The sequence below is a fragment of the Euphorbia lathyris genome, chromosome 10, assembly GCF_963576675.1.
Source record: "Euphorbia lathyris chromosome 10, ddEupLath1.1, whole genome shotgun sequence".
NCBI classification, from domain to species: Eukaryota; Viridiplantae; Streptophyta; class Magnoliopsida; order Malpighiales; family Euphorbiaceae; genus Euphorbia; species Euphorbia lathyris.
Genome location: NC_088919.1, coordinates 14,636,141 through 14,653,164, shown reverse-complemented (window position 1 = coordinate 14,653,164; position 17,024 = coordinate 14,636,141). Strand labels below are relative to the sequence as shown.

Genomic DNA, 17,024 nt, shown 5'->3' with positions numbered 1-17,024 from the left:
CAAAATAAAGAAAAAAATGACTGTATTTTATAATAATGTTTGAAATTGATCCAATTTATCAACGTTAGGGGTAAAATCGCTCTTGGCTACAAACATTAGGGGTAAAATTTCACCATTTTAGATGTTAGGGGTAAAATTGCTTCTGACCCAAAACGTTAGGAGTATTTTCGTACCTTAACCCTAAAATTTATTTATTTGAAGAAACAAAAAACTATTCATTTAATTATAAAAAATTATTTTTTAATCCTTTTATTCTATGGTTGGGTAGAAAATTGGAGTACCATGTTTAGTAGTTAACCCATGGTTCGAAAAGGATGGTTGCCGGAACTTTTTTTGGCTTTGATTTTCAAAACCAAATGAGGAAGTGAATTAAAGAACAGAAAAATATTTTAGAATTTGGAAGCAGAGAATCATTTGTTAGGACGTAGAATCAGGCTCTTTTCCAGGGTTTTTTCAATACAATTGTTAGTTAACTGCTTTCAACACCCAACATTTCGTTCGTCTCTCAATCAATCCATTGCAGCAGGCAAGTTTCCGTGTCTCTTTTTAAATTTTTTTATTTTCGGCATTTTTAAATTGTCGAATTTCGATTATTCTGAGTAAATTATCAGATTTCTTCTATTTCTAGAATCAGAACATGTTTGGATTAATTTACTTGATTTTTTTGGCATATTATTTGCGAATTAACAAAAAAAAGAGAAATTTTTTAGGGTTTTGAATTCTAGGGATGATAATGCCATAATTTAGGGCATTTTTTAGTAGGTTCTTCGTTGTTGGTTGGGTTTTGAAGTTCAATGATTGCAATTGCATCGTCTTCTCTGTCTCTGTCTCTGGCTTATTATTATTTTTCTCTGTTTTTTACTTTTCGTTCTGTTGAATATAGATTTAGAGATGGACAATGCCAAAGAAGATGAGGGTGAAAAGCTTTATGATAATAACATGGAGTTGAAGTGCAGTCCACACAAATCTGATTCTGGGGAACCTTGTGGTAATGAAAGCTCGGAATCAAGGTCTAGTCAGCAACAATCTGCGAATGAGGCTGTCCTGAGTGATAACAAGTTGAGTGAACCAAAACATGCACAGATTGATGCAGTCCCCAATGGTGACAGTGTGGAATTGAAGACTGATGCTCAGCATTGTGAAACTGAGAGTTACCCTAATGATAATGGTGCAGAGATCGCTACTCAACAGCCTCAGGTGGGTATAGTTCTCAACAATGACGACCTGGTGTCAAATTCTGGTAGTCAACAATCTCAGATTGAAGCTGTTCCCAATTTGGACAATGTGAGTCCACAAAAACCTGAAATTGAGACAAGCGCTACTGCTAATGTTGTGAACTCAAATTCCAGTATGAAATCATGTCAGACTGATGCAGCTACCAGGGATGTCAATGGTGAGTTGAATTGTAGTTCAGAACAACTTCTTATATGTTCTCCTTCCTCAGTTCCTTTGGATGGGGACAAAAAATTACTTGATCCTGAAAGCCAACCTCCTACTTCGCTAAAACCTAAAGTGAGTGGAAGTTCTGATTGTAATTCTAACATATGCGAGAGCAGTCATCCTGGATCTGCAAAACTCACTACAAATGTAAAAAATGAATCTTCTCAAGTTCCAGAAAATAAATCTGACCATGATATGGATGACCTTCCTAAAGAGAATAGTGAATGCGCTATACCTTATGCAGGATCATCAAGCATCAAAAGTAACCTCGAGTCTAGGATAGAATTGAAGAATGCAACCGATAATTTGGGCAATGCTGCAGTCACAAGTAATGGAAACTCAGGCTCAAAGTATTCATTTCTTTTGGATGAAGATCATGAGGGTAGTGAATCAGGAACAGAAGAGGAGCAATCAGCATTTATGATGGAGCTTGAAAATTTCTTTAGGGAGAGAAGTATGGAATTCAAGCCTCCAAAGTTCTATGGAGAGGGATTAAATTGTCTGAAGTAAGTTTATAAGTTTCTATTGATTATGGAACTTCATTGTTCATCTTGCAAACATTCTCTCTTTATAAAGACAATTTTGGTTTATTACATACTTCCTTTTGGTGATAAGGTTGTGGAGAGCTGTCATGAAATTGGGTGGCTATGATAAGGTATGTGCTGTTATGCCAATAAGGCTACAACATAAGTTGATAGTTTTTCATTTTTGCATTCACCTTTTATTAGTTTCAATGCCACTTTTTGTATTTTCGCACCCATCTTCAGTTAGTTTCTGGGTTGTTGCTTGTTGTGGTTTTGCCTGTGAATTCAATGTGTTGATTATGTGAGTTGAACTAGAGCATTCTTCTTATACAAAGGGTATCACTGGAGTCAACATATATATGCATGCATACATGCAAGTGCGCATGTGCCTGAAACTTATTCTGGGATATATGCACTGCTATGCTGACAACGCAAAGCTGAAAAATTGTTCATACATTTTCAATTGACTTGATTATGTTGGAGTTGGGCCAGAACATTCTGCCTAGAAAAACATGTGAATATGTGAATAGAGATCATATATATGCATGCAAGTGCATACCTGCTCTTCTCTTGTCTTGATAGCGACCACATGGAAAGAGCGTGAATCTGATATTCATAGAAATGAGGCATTTCTTTTATGCTGATTAGTTGAGAAAGTTTAGTAATTTTTGTTGGAGGTTTCTATGCATTGATTAACCTTGTAAGATGAAGTTCACATGGTAGATGAATCTTTGAACAAGTAGAATGTTTTACAGAAAATGCTTGTCATAAGATTGGAAGTATCAAATAATCAATATGTTAGATATACAAAGGTTTCATATGAAAGAATATCATTAAAGGTTACACTTAAGATAAATAACTTCAAAAATAAAAAGTGTAAATTGGCTTTTAGTCCACAGTTTTGGGTTAATATGAAATTCATATTATCTTTAAACTTTTATTAATGAAGTATATTTTCAAATGGAAAAATAGAATTCAAAATGTACTTTTCTTTTCATAAGGCATTTAATATTACAACCCAATCTTAATTACTCTACAAAAAAATTCAATATAAATCAACTTCAATTCAATTTTAAAAGAGAAATTTAAAATGAAAAAGTGAATAATGATTTTTTCATGGTGGTAATTGTACTTGTGATAAAATTTCTTCCATATACAACACTTTGATAACAAATTTTTTGAAGTCATGCCTGGGGCATAAGGTCCAAAAGGATCATTAGTCAACAAAAACGTTGGACTCTGTTAATGAGATGCATGCCTGGGCAATGAAAGTTTAACTTCAGATAAGTTTCATTACACGAAATAGGAACTTCTCATAATTATCATCCTCAGATTTATATATTTATTTATTTTATTGTTTCTAATTTAATCTATGAAGTAATCTATATGCTTAAACGACGAGTATTTGTGTTATGTTGCCTTAGGGACTATTGCTAATTAGTGGAACATATGATCACGAGCCCTGTAATGTCTTCATTTCTTTTTCTAGTGATATTTCCAATTGAAAAATCATATAAGCTAATTTTTGTATGTTCTATTTTATACTGTATATATTCTTAATCTTCTGGTATAAGTTTGACGGTCTTATATTATGAAGTTTGATCATAATGATTTGTTTTGCACCTTGGCACAGTCAATGCAGTTGCACCTCATTCTTGAATGCTATGCTTTCTTGAATAAAGAGATGTGCTGATGTTTTTTCTTTTTAATTTGTTTTTGTTATCCATTTAACTATCATGCTATGCGGTCTATGATATGGTTTTTACCTCCATTTTTAGTTATCATTTCATTTGTTTTGGCAATGCACTTATAATCACTCTCTCTCTCTTCTCTAGGTGACTTCATGTAAGTTATGGCGGCAAGTGGGAGAATCTTTTAGACCTCCAAAGTAAGGAACAATTGTATTTTTGTTTCTTTAAATTTGTTAAATCAATAAATGTTGTCATGCAATTGATATTCTAGCCCTTTTTCTATGCAACAATTCTTAGGAAGCAATTGTCATAATTTAGATATGGAAAGTTCATGCTGGACTCAAAGACTGAAAAATAAGGGAGTACGTAGGATGATATAATATCATATAAACTTAGGCATAACAAGGATGTGATGCTTTGTGGTGCTACTTTAAAAAATATGTATTATTGCATGGTTAATAATTAAGCATGTTTAAAAGATAGGTATAAATTTTGTTTAATTCGAATTCGGGTTGTCGTCAGCCTCTTCCTGCTTCCTCCCTTGGTGGATAACTCAAAAACTGAAAAAGAAAATCAGATTATCAGGGGCTTGCTCTACCACTGAGCTAATAGCCCGTCATGCGGGCCTCCCGCCTGGGCCCCGCTATGCCAAAAGCGAGAGAAACCAGTCTGTTCAAATTTTCTGTTAAGTAGGGGTAAATTGATCTTGCTTGAAAATGTTAGGGGTAAAATTTTACCATTTTGTACGTTAGGGATAAATATGCACTTCTCTAAAAATAATAGGGGTATATTTGGACCGTATCCCTGTTTTTATCCCTGTTTTTATTTATATAGTTGATCTTCGGCCCAAGTGTATACGCTAGGGTTTCTTAGCAACCATTTTAGGGATTATTGGGAAGAGTAATTTAGGTGTAATGGTAGGCTAAATTTCATTAATGTATAACTGTGGCCTTTAGATGGAAGAAGGTGAAATATGGATTTGAAGAAACAGTGGTTTGTGTTTTGAGTATTTGATAATCAAAGTTTGCTTAAAGCAATAGAGTTATATATATATATATATATATTTAATATTTTTTTGCACTTATTACATAGTTCATTTGTGGAGTATGTGTATAGGATACAGTTTGTTTGTAAACAACCATTTGAGAGTGCGTGGGAAAAAATAATTTTAGATGTAAACCGCAGGTCAATTTGTATGGATTATTTCCGTGTGCATAAAGGATATGTGTGTGTGCATGCATGAAATATTGCACTCTCCTAGAACCTCGTTGAGTTACTCATTTGGAATCCTAAACCTCTATGGTCCTAAGCTAATCAGTATTCTACAATGAGCTCTGAAAACATTGTCATGACCAAATATTGTCAGCAAATATGCAAAACTATGGAAAGAATGGTCAAAATTAATAAAAACTTGTAAGAAGAAACATGAGTAGATTGGATATTAGCTTCCTACCATAGTTGTGAAAGGCGAAAGGCGAGCCGAGGCGATAAGGGTAAAATACCGCCTTGAGGCGAGGCGACCGCCTCTCGCACGTGAGGTGACAAACAAATTAGAAAAACACAAAAAATAAAACCATAACTCAAATTGACTAGTTTAACTTCTGAATCATTTGAATTCCTTGCTTGACCTCTTGCACATACTTCCAACAAGGATTTGTCGCTTTCGATGTATTAGAATTACTAATACTTATGTCCAAAAGCCTGCAAAATTTGGAAAATTACACCTGTAAGTCACTGTTTCATACATTTTCACAAACTTTCATACAGTTTCAAACACTTTCACACATTTTCACTCACACATTCATACATTTTCACAAACTTTCATACAGTTTCAAGCACTTTCACACATTTTCACTTCACACACATTCATAAACTTGCATAATAGTATCAACAACAACAACAACAACAACAACAAAGCCTTAGTCCCGAAATGATTCGGGGTCGGCTAACATGAACCATCATATAAAACCGTGAAAATCAAGTCGTGTCAGCGACACAGATTCGCTCCCTCCACTCCGTCCTATCCACTACCATATTTTCCTCAATTCCCAATACACTCATATCACTCTCGATCACCCTCCTCCAAGTTTGCTTAGGTCTTCCCCTACCCCTCACCACTACATCCCTTTGCCACTCTTCGGTTCTCCTAACCGGCGCATCAAGCGCTCTACGTCTCACATGGCCAAACCACCTTAGTCGGTTTTCTCTCATTTTATTCTCAATAGATGTAACCCCTACTTTTGTCCTAATTATTTCATTACGCACCCGGTCCTTTCTCGTGTGACCACACATCCATCTCAACATACGCATCTCCGCCACCGACATCTTATGGATGTGGCAGTGTTTCACTGCCCAACACTCCGTACCATATAACAATGCTGGTCTAATTGCCGTCCGGTAGAATTTTCCCTTCAATCTATTAGGCATGCCGGGATCACAAAGGGAACCCGTAGCACTCTTCCACTTCGACCAACCAGCTTTAATCCTATGGGCAACATCTCCATCTACTTCTCCATCCGTTTGGATAATAGATCCTAAATACCGGAAGCAATCCGAGGCCTGAACAACTCTCCCATCTAGGGTGATTGTCCCTGCCTCCCTACTCCTACGGCCGCTAAACTTACACTCCAAATATTCTGTCTTACTTCGACTCAACTTAAAGCCTCTAGATTCTAGAGTTTGCCTCCATAGTTCCAACTTCATCTCCACTCCTTCTTTCGTCTCATCAACCAACACAATATCATCTGCAAACAGCATGCACCATGGTATACCATCTTGAAGTGAACTTGTTAGTTCATCCATAACGATGGCAAAAAGAAATGGGCTTAGTGCGGAACCTTGATGCACTCCAATCGTAATAGGAAACTCTTCAGTTTTCCCAACACTAGTACGTACACTCGTGCATACTCCCTCATACATGTCCTTTATGATGTCAATATATTTCCGCGAAATGCCTTTCCTTATCAAGGCCCACCAAAGTACTTCCCTTGGTACCTTATCATATGCTTTCTCCAAGTCAATGAAAACCATATGCAAGTCTTTCTTCTTATTTCGATAGTGCTCCATTAATTGTCTCATTAGATGGATGGCTTCCATAGTTGATCTTCCCGGCATAAAGCCAAACTGGTTTTCCGAGATCTTCACCGTCCTCCTTAGCCTTTGTTCAATCACTCGCTCCCAAAGTTTCATAGTGTGACTCATTAATTTGATTCCCCGATAGTTGGCACAATCTTGGACATCGCCTTTGTTCTTATACAAAGGGATTAAGGTACTTTTCCTCCATTCTGATGGCATCTTATTGTTTCTCCAAATTTTGTTGAAGAACGTCGTCAACCATTCGATTCCTCTTTCTCCCAAACATCTCCAAATCTCAATAGGGATGCCATCAGGTCCTACTGCTTTCTTCAACTTCATCTTACTTAATGCCATTTTGACTTCACCCTTTTGAATTCTCCGCAGGCATTCATGATTTATCATATCGTGATGGATACTTATATCTCCAACATCTTGTTGGCGATCTCCATTAAATAAGTCATCAAAATAGGACCTCCATCGTTCCTTGATATCCTTATCTCCAACTAGGACTTTCTGGTCCACATCCTTCACACATTTAACTTTTCCGAGATCTCGCGTCTTCCTATCTCTCATCCGAGCAATTCTATATATGTCTCTTTCCCCTTCTTTCGTATCCAATCTTGTATACAGATCCCGATTCACCTTTGCTCTAGCATCTCGTATGACCTTCTTTACTTCCCTTTTAGCCTCTTTGTATTTTTCGTAGTTCTCGTCACTCCTACATTTCCCCAATAGTTTATAGGATTCTCTCTTACTCTTTACTGCTTGTCGTACTTCTTCTGTCCACCAAGATGTGTCCTTACCCGGTGGCATGCTACCTTTAGATTCCCCTAGAACTTCCTTCGCTACTTCCCTTATACTATGCTCCATCTTATTCCATATTGAATCTATATCTGAATCCATATTGCAAGTCCAAATATCTTTTTTGGTCATCTCATCCACAAATTTTTGTTGATTCTCCCCTTGCAATTTCCACCACTTAATCTTAGTCTCTACTTGAGGTGTTTGTTTTCTTATACATTTCCTACTTCGAAAATCTAGCACCACTACTCTATGTTGGGTTGTCGTACTCTCACCAGGGATCACCTTACAATCAATATAACTCTTTCTCCAAGCACTCCTTACTAAGAAGAAGTCAATTTGGCTCGCATTACCGCCACTCCGATAAGTCACTAAGTGGGATGTTCTCTTCATAAACCATGTGTTCATGATACTCAAGTCATAGGCTGATGCGAATTCCAAAATATCATTTCCTGCTTCATTCTTATCTCCAAAACCATACCCTCCATGAACACTCTCAAACCCATCTCGCCTAGAACCCACGTGTCCATTGAGATCACCCCCTAGTACCATTTTTTCATCCCTAGGAACCTGTTGCACCACTTCCTCTAAGTCATCCCAAAAAGCTTGTCTTATAGACACATCTAATCCTATTTGTGGCGCATATGCACTAATGACATTCACAACCTCATCCCCTATCACTAGCTTAACACTCATAATTCTATCGCTCTTCCTAGACACCGCTACTACCTCATCAATATACTCCCTATCAATAAGAATACCTACTCCATTTCTACCCTTATCCTTTCCTGAGTACCAAAGCTTATAACCCCAAGGAGCTATCTCTCTAGCCTTGGCTCCAACCCACTTGGTTTCTTGTAGGCATAATATATTTATTCTCCTCCTCTTCATAACATCTACAATTTCAGCTAATCTTCCTGTCAAAGAACCTATGTTCCATGTCCCAAAGCGTAACCTACTACCCTTACCCCTACCCCTACCATTACCGTGGACTAGCTTATTTACCCGCAACCCTTGCATATTTGACACCACCCCCGGGTCCTGGGGTGGCGCGCCGCTTCGGGGCGACGACCTAGCAACCCTTGCACATTTATCACTACACCCGGGTCTAGGAAGTGCAGCGCGTCGCTGAGTAGGGAACGCCCCAACGGTATTTATATTATGGTTCATGTCATAAGATGTGGCTAAGTTTTACGCTGGCCGCCACAAACCTACCGCAACCCTCCTCCTTTGTCCGGGTTTGGGACCGGCTGTAAAGGCCACCAAGTGACCCTCACAGGCGGAGTTACTTGCATAATAGTATCATTAGCATAAAATTTCACACTTTCACTTCACACACTTTTATAAACTTCACATAAACTTTCATAACTTAGCAATAATAACAAAAATCACAAAATTTGGGCAGCATAACATTTGCATAAGTCAATATAATGAGTAGAAATTTGGGCAGCATAACAGTAGGATGAAGATGAAGAAAGAAAAATAGAAGAAAGTAGAAGAGTATGAAAAGAAAAATAAAACAAAGGAGGCAAGAGAGAACAGTACAGGAAGAAAAATAAAAGAAAGGAGAACAGACAGTACCTGTAATCGTGGTGGGTGGTTGCCGGCCTTCTGTCTATCGGTGCTGTTGGGTGGAGATGAATTTTCTATCTCGATCGATCAGTGCTGTTGTGGCTAGTTTGCTTTTTTCTTCTTCTTTCAGTCGAAAGTTTTTGATTTTTTAACCTAAAAATCCCTTTTATACATGTTTCGAATTTTTTTTCAAGAAAAACTGCAACTTACGGCCTGAAGTGCAGAAGGCGACCACCTCTCGCCTCCAACCGCCTCTCGCCTGTGGTGGCCAGGCGGTCGCCTTATGCATATCGCCCGCCTTCCAGTTGAGAAGGCGAGGGAAGGAACGCCTGGGTCGCCTCTCGCCTCAGGCGACCCAGGCGATCGCCTTTCACAACTATACTTCCTACAGAAACAAAAGGTCATAAAGTTGATACTTGTTACTAGCTACTTGCTTCACATTGGATTGTCACGTATAAAGGCGTGCAAAATAAGTGCTAGTGCGGGGAACTAATCTAAATCCTTGAAGGAAAATTTTTAAAATTCCTTGAAGGTTTAATGTCGAAAAATCCACTTATTCTTAAATGCTGGAAACTTAATCATCCATTTCGCAAACAATATTTTGCTGAAACTAGTCAACAAGTCAAATTGATGTAGTTTTACTTCAAAACATTGACCTTTTCATATTGTGTCCCTTATTTTCTCCTTATTGGTGCCTTGAGATGCAGTAACAGATTTTTTTTTACCATCAACGTAATTAAAACCTTTTTAATCATGGGAGAGCGAGAAAGGTAATCCTGATAGTTGGCCTGTGCTTTAGCCAATACTTTTTAAGATGAAAATTTGAAAAAGCTCAATTTAAAATCGAACCATGAATTTTTTAAAGCATATAGGCTTGAGAAAATGGGATAGGCATTAGAGCTACAACTGAATGAGCATTCTACTGAACTGAATGTACATAGTTGTGTATATCTAGATGGTGGATTAAAATATCTTTTTGACCTAGAACACTTGAAATTGCAAAGTCTTGGCTAGATGAATTAGTAACCGAACTTCACTCTATAAGAACTGCACTGTGTGATCTTTTTTTTTCCTTTGAGACATGCAATTGATATTAGTATCATAGTGATATTTGTTTTGGTACTTTTTTTCAATGTACTTTTAATTTTTTTTATTCACTACTTCCTTCAACAGGACATGTACTACCGTGTCATGGACGTTTCGAGGTTTTTATGAGAAGGTGACTCATAATGACAAAATGTATACATATAAGTTTTTGTTTTTGTTTGCTTTCCTGTATCTGTTGATATTTTACATTTGTGCTTTATTTATATGTTAGAATTATGTGTTTTATATTGGAGAACATCTTTGTTGCATGATGGCAAATGTTGAGATTATGGAGTAGCTTCATCAAATATAACACATTAGCTTTGACCAGATAGCTATTTTATATGCCATTCAACATCTTACTCTATAGTCTTTTCTATGAATCAAAGAAATCCTTGGTGTAACTTTGAATGTCATGTGTGCACGTCAACTCGGCCATGATTATTAGAGTCATGGCTAAGGGTGTGCTCAGACTAAAGGCTCCAATCTAAAAGCCTTAGGCTACAAAGTGCATGTTTCATTAGGTGTGCGCCTTAGGGCAATTGTATATATTGTTATATTTATTGTTCTTCTAGCTTTCTTCTTATTGCTGTTATTTTAAGTAAACTTTCTAGGTATTGAGTCTGAGCTTTATTTGGAAGGTGTGAAGGAGAGAAAATGAAAGAATATTCTAGAAATAGGTATGCTGAAAGTTTCCTTCCTTCCTTTTGATATAGGTCTGAGCTTTATATTGGTATAGGTATGCTGAAAGTTTCCTTCCTTTTCATGTAATTTTCTAGAAATAGAAAAGATGAGCCACCATTATTTACAATATTTAGTGTGTCTAGTGCATATAAAATTGCCCATCAAGCTACAACCTGGTGGTAAGGGCATGTCTCTCCCTATATGGGACATTCAAGGTTCGAGTGTCCTTGAGAACAAATAACTGCACGTTTGGTTCTAATTCTAAACATAAAATAGCTTCTATGTTCTATGTAATTTGTGAGGGGGATGTGCACTCTTTTCTTGTGCATTGCGGTGCATTTAATCATTTTCTTCTTGCACAGGAGCGTAGTAAAGGGCGTGGTTTTTATGTTTGCACATTTATTTCCTGGTTGTCAACTGCATGACTTGTGAACATGTGCTGTTTAGAAATCTGAAAAATCGGAATTTGTCAGCTGCTGTTGCCTGTTATGACCTTGAGCATTCTTTCTTTGCTTTAGATTCCTGGAATATCTCTCTTAGCTACAATTCCTTGCTAACATTTAGTGCAGACTTCCTTACTGTACTGTAGTGCTGTTTAATTGATGGCTTACATTTTTTTCAGGCACTTCTTGATTATGAAAGACATAAAATACATGGTGGTGAGCTCGATGTACCCCATGCTTCCAGCTCGGAGCCCGTGAATGTAGACAGTCAAGTAACTAAAATTTTACTTCTTGGTCTAATATATTAACATCTCCAATTGCCAATCAACTCTATGTTTCTACCTTTTTTTTATCAGGCATAAGTTTTATTGTCAATTTTTACTTTGTTAGATTGGCTATAATTTATAAATTTTCTTAATAATTGGTTTGAGTTTTCCTGTTCTTTCCTCTGTCCTTGTCTTAAGGGTTTTAGAACCTCCTAAAGTCATTTGTGTTGAAAACAGAAATAGGATATGAGAAATATTGTTGACATTGAGAAGTTTAAAAGTTTGATCAGTTCAAGTGCTTTACTTGAATCACATTTAAATAGACGAGTCATTGCCATAGAATTTTTCTTCTAAAGTGGAATCAGAATAATTTTACCGTTACCAACTCAGATTGGTCCAAGATTCTTTGTTTCTACTATTTATGGGGTGATCGATCCAAAAATAAAATTATAGGAAGTTGAACAAACATAGAAAGGTGCATGAGAGGTTAACAAGAGTATCAAAATTAGCTTCCTATGACTAGGAATGCAAAATGGGTGGAGATTGGAGAACCCTGTGACCGTGAGGATGGGGACGAGGGAAGTTTTCTGTCTTCATTAGGATAATGGGCAAGGAAGCTAGAATTCTGCTTGCCCCATCCCATCCCCAGTGCCATACACGTTCTGTTATGGCTCAAAGTCTGTGACGGAGTTATGTAATAAAGCTCTGATCTTCTACTGTTCTGTACTTTCGATTTTCTGCCTTTTTAACCAATCGCTGAATTGGGGCTTGTAAAGCTCTCAGATTTCTGAAACTATTTTGGAAGAAGGGGATTCAACTCCCTGTTCCAGAAATTTAGAGAAAACTGCCTACTAGTCCACAAAACAACAAAGCCACAAACACACAACCGCCGAAACACACAAACAGCACAAATAAATTAAAAATAATTAAGTAATAGATATGACATGTTCATAAGTGCACAACTCTATACTTGCACCACTTGAATCAATCTCAATCCTAGATCAGTCGAGAGGGGGCATCCTTGATTTGGTTTACGCACTCGAGAGTCCAATTCCTATTCAATGTTGTTGAATTTGAGCAATACCCATATTTCTGTTTATGGTTTCCATGTGGACACATAATCTATAATTGATCAAGATGATTCTCCTAGAAGCATGAAGTCTTGGATTATCCAGTGCAATTTTATAACATGGACCTAATCCTCTTGTTTTACGATATTTTCCATGATAACATGTTTAAATTTTTACAAAATGTTCCGGAACTCTGATGGTTAAACATTTTCTGTGCTTTCATTTTACACCTAACTGCTGTATGTCCTAATATTCTTTTCACCTCTTGGTGTTAATCAGGCATCTGGATCTTTTAGAGCACGAAGGGATGCAGCGACACGTGCTATGCAGGGTTGGCACTCCCAACGTCTTATTGGTAATGGAGAAGTTAGTGATCCTATCATTAAGGTGTGTTGAGTTGAGACTATTTTTTGTGCTTTTATCAAACTTGTTTTCATACATTTTTAACATCAAAATGAGATGTTTCTGTGTCTTATAGGATAAGAATTCTACGCCTTTGCAGAAGCATGAAAAACAGCTTAAAACCATCGGTAATTAATTACTTTGTTAACTTGGTTGATTATGAATCTTGTAGAAGTTTAAACTAGTTTCTAAATCTTAATCTTCATGGTAACTCAGGTTTACTTAAACGTAAAACCCCATCTTACATGGAAGATGCTGTCAAAGCTGCACGTACTAGAACATCTAAGCCACGGTTAAGATTCTTGTTGCCTATTTTATGAGGCTTGTTAAATTTTATTTAGTTGAAAGCTACTAAGTATTATGCAAAGCAGCTGATATCAATCAGTTACTGTTGGTTGTTTTCTTAGATTGGACGTTGAGGTTGTCGACCTTGGACCGCCAGCTGATTGGGTGAAGGTCAATGTACAGAGAACAGTAAGTTCTTGCTTCCCTTGTTTGAGTTCAAATCTATGTTGTACGGAAACGGGTACACGTTATATTTAGAAAAATATAGCTAGGAAATGGTAATGGAAACGAAAAAGAACTGAAACGGTAACGATAAGAAATGTGGAAACGTTAACAGAGAAGAGTTTCCGTGCAACATAGGTTGAAAGTGATAGAAAAATCCATACTGGTGGTTATGCTAACATGAAATAAAATATATGCTAACAGAAGGATTGCTTTGAGGTTTACGCTTTAGTACCAGGGCTTCTTCGAGAAGAGGTCAGTATTTTCTTCACATATTCTGGTGTAACTATACTTTTGAAAATGTCATATTTAACCTGAATTTGCTTTAATTGACCTATTAAATCTCTCAACTTTCTTAAGTGGCCTATTTGCCCCTTAAACTTGCTTACAATAATCTATTAGCCCTCTGAACTTGCTTAAGTGTACGCACATCAACTTGTCCAAAATCTCCTCTTACTTTTCCACATGGATTTTAGGGGGTCAATAGGTCATTTTCAGCAAGTTTAGGGGGTAAATAAGACGTTTTTAAAGTATGTGTGGCAGTTGACTTTTCTGGACAAGTGTAGAGGTCTAGAGATGGTTTAGGCCAGCTTTGAGTTCTTATTATATGGTATAGCTCAAAATTGCCTAGGTGATTTATAGGTTGTTAAATGAATTAGTTCAATGTTGATATATAATGGATACATATTGTGCCCCAATTCAAGTTTTTGGCTGTGAGAAGGTTGTTGCCTTCAGGAATAAGCTATCATTTTTTTGCATTGTGAAGTGCCGACTTACCCCAACGTACGAAATGGTGAAAATTTTCCCCAATCTTGCAAAAAGTTCAAACAGATTCCATTATTTAATTATCACATCGGACTTTCAAACATCAATTATGTCAAAATGCAAATATTTAATTATGTCAAATACAAGTTAATTATAAAAAAAACTGCCTAAAATGTTACTGTTATTGAAACAGTTATAAAAAAATCCACCGAAATGCACGAAACTCTTTCCGTTTATCGATAAACTGGTTTGGAAGATCTGATGCGGCACTCGAATAGCTGTTATATCAGTCTGTTCAAATTTTCTGTTAGGTAGGGGCAAAATTGGTCTTGTTTGACAACGTTAGGGATGAAATTACATCATTTCGTACATTAGGGGTAAATCTGAACTTTTCCAAGAATGATAGGGCAAATTCAGTCCTTATCCCAACAAAGAATTGAAGGTTGGACAACTAATGATACTTGAATGCCCATGAAAAATTAATTTATCGATTGAGGAAGTTATTATTTAAAATAATTGTACATATTCTTATATTAATAATATTGCATTTGTATGTATGAATACAAAGGACATATTAGTAAATTTATTCAAATTTTTTATTTCTCAAGTCACCACGCTAAATTCTTTGATTCCCTTCCATTCTTTCAAACCGAACAAACTTGCACTAATATGGCTATGTTTTTTTATTATGTTCAGGTGCGCGTTCAATCAGATCCAGCTGGAAGACTGGTTATAAGTGGTGAGCCTGACCACCCTGATAATCCTTGGGGCGTCACACCTTTCAAAAAGGTACAAGTTCTATGAGAAATAAGCTATATTGTACGGAAACTCTTCATCACTAGCGTTTTCGCGTTTCGTGTTCATTTCTTTTCTGTTTCCATTACCATTTCCCGGTGTCCGTTTCCGTGACCGCGTCAGTTTCCGTTTCCGCACAACATAAGAAATAAGTTCAGGCAAAAAATCCAATTAACATTTACTATTGCCTAGGGCTTTATTTATTAAATAAAAAACACAAGTTTAAGGACTTGAAAATTTGAAGGATTAGAAGTGATTTTTTCTAGTATTAGTTTAGAATGTTGTATTGATCTTTATGGAGGGGTAAGTTGTTAGCAGTGATTCATCTTATTTACTCGAGTAAATTACATCAATGGTACTAACTTTTAACCCAATTCACAATTTGTTACCTAGATTTCATTTTGTTCTAAAAATATATCTCAAGTAAAGATTACTGGATAATTTAGTACATTTGACCGGCCAGTCAACGCGATTTTGACCAAATTGTTTTATTTCTCTCTGGATTGATTGATTCTCTCTCTCTTCGATTTTCTCTATCTTTGTAAAGCTGCATGAAGATGGCTAATAAAATCAAGGACGGTGCTCTTTTTCTTGAATGATAACGAGCGTAAAAAGTACAATTTCAGTGTCATACTTTGCAAAATTCATCTATAATGTTGATATGCTGGGATAATGATGCAATTATGTTCTATCCCTAAACCATTTCTCTGTAAACTGGTTAAATATTCTAATTGTCTAGTCATCTTTACTCGATATATATTTTTGGGATAAAATGAAATCTAGGTATGAAAGTGTGAACTGGGATAAAGTTCAGTACCATTGGTGTAATTTACTCTATCTACTCAATCAATTTTACAGTGATAATGAGAGGTTATGTTAGATAAATCTCAACCATTCAAATCAAAATGAATGGCTGAGATTTGCTTTTATATAAATTTTAGGAATTAGTTTATTTATCTATTTACTTGTTGTGACCTAAATTGTTGAGTTTATGAAGATGAGAGAGTCATATTATTATTAATAATTTTGATTGCAGGTAGTGAGTTTACCGTCGCGAATAGACCCGCATCACACATCAGCCGTGGTAACTCTCCATGGACAATTATTCGTTCGTGTCCCATTCGAGCAGTCCGACTAACGAAATGCGCAAAAGTCTGCGTTGCATACATTCATTCATTCATTCATTTCACAAGACTAGCAATTGGGAGGTACGTAGGGTTGAGCTGAGTCGAACTGAGCTTCGACGATGTATGTAATAGTTCAATTTACCTCGGCTTTTCTTATTTTATGTTTTTTTCCTGTTTATTATCATTCTTTTTTAGTTGAATAGGAAGCATCTTTTCATAAATCATTTGAACAAACAAGCTGCTCTTTGAAATGCTGCTCGAGTTTTTACCGATCATTTTTGCAATTTTATCTAATTTTATTATTTCGTTTTATCAGATTTATGATTGTAAATTGTATGTATTGATTCAAAAGAATTGTATGAATGATATGTATTTATAGTGGAGCATACGAACTAATTTCTAACATTTCTCCTGTAAATGCTCAGACAATTGCTCCTTTATTTTCTATTGTAGATATGTATGTTCACACAGTCAGCAACTTGCTGCTTTGTAATTTGTAGCTAATAACAATGTCATCATAATTGGACCGGACATCAAACCGGATTTATAGAGGGGTCATAGGTCACTTGATCAGACCGAATGGCTCAAATTGATCGGACCAGATGACGTAATAAAGTTATGTGAGGGTTTATTATGACATCTCCTTTGCTTAGGGACATGAAGAACATTTCGCAAAGTTATGTGAGGGTTTATTATGACATCTCCTTTGCCGGCTATGGTTGCTAAGAATCCATCTACTATGGTTATTTCATGGTTTTATATGATGGTTCATGTTA

The 17,024-nt window shown here is 36.4% G+C and overlaps 1 protein-coding gene across 2 annotated transcripts; it reads left to right on the top strand.

Moving 5' to 3' along the window:
- Nucleotides 1-292: 292 nt before the first annotated feature.
- On the top strand, nt 293-16,651 carry LOC136208827 (AT-rich interactive domain-containing protein 3-like). 2 transcript variants are annotated; one of them, XM_066000080.1, is made up of 14 exons: nt 293-526; nt 884-1,393; nt 1,685-1,946; nt 2,056-2,095; nt 3,800-3,852; nt 10,277-10,322; nt 11,496-11,588; nt 12,932-13,039; nt 13,131-13,182; nt 13,271-13,346; nt 13,462-13,528; nt 13,766-13,816; nt 15,023-15,115; nt 16,158-16,651. In XM_066000080.1, exons 2-14 carry the CDS (start codon nt 892-894, stop codon nt 16,257-16,259), a joined length of 1,545 nt encoding a protein of 514 aa, XP_065856152.1. In that variant the 5' UTR covers nt 293-526; nt 884-891; the 3' UTR covers nt 16,260-16,651. The 2 variants fall into 2 exon arrangements, with proteins under 2 accessions (XP_065856152.1, XP_065856150.1); XM_066000078.1 differs by having other exon boundaries at nt 884-1,946.
- Nucleotides 16,652-17,024: the final 373 nt, after the last annotated feature.

What these genes read in the sequence shown, in the direction of transcription:
- LOC136208827 (XM_066000078.1), top strand. Translation starts at nt 892, where the DNA reads ATGGACAATGCCAAAGAAGATGAGGGTGAAAAGCTTTATGATAATAAC. An exon ending in AATTGGGTGGCTATGATAAG is followed by an intron (nt 2,096 to 3,799) that starts GTATGTGCTGTT and finishes TCTCTTCTCTAG; the next exon opens with GTGACTTCATGTAAGTTATG. An exon ending in CCGTGAATGTAGACAGTCAA is followed by an intron (nt 11,589 to 12,931) that starts GTAACTAAAATT and finishes GGTGTTAATCAG; the next exon opens with GCATCTGGATCTTTTAGAGC.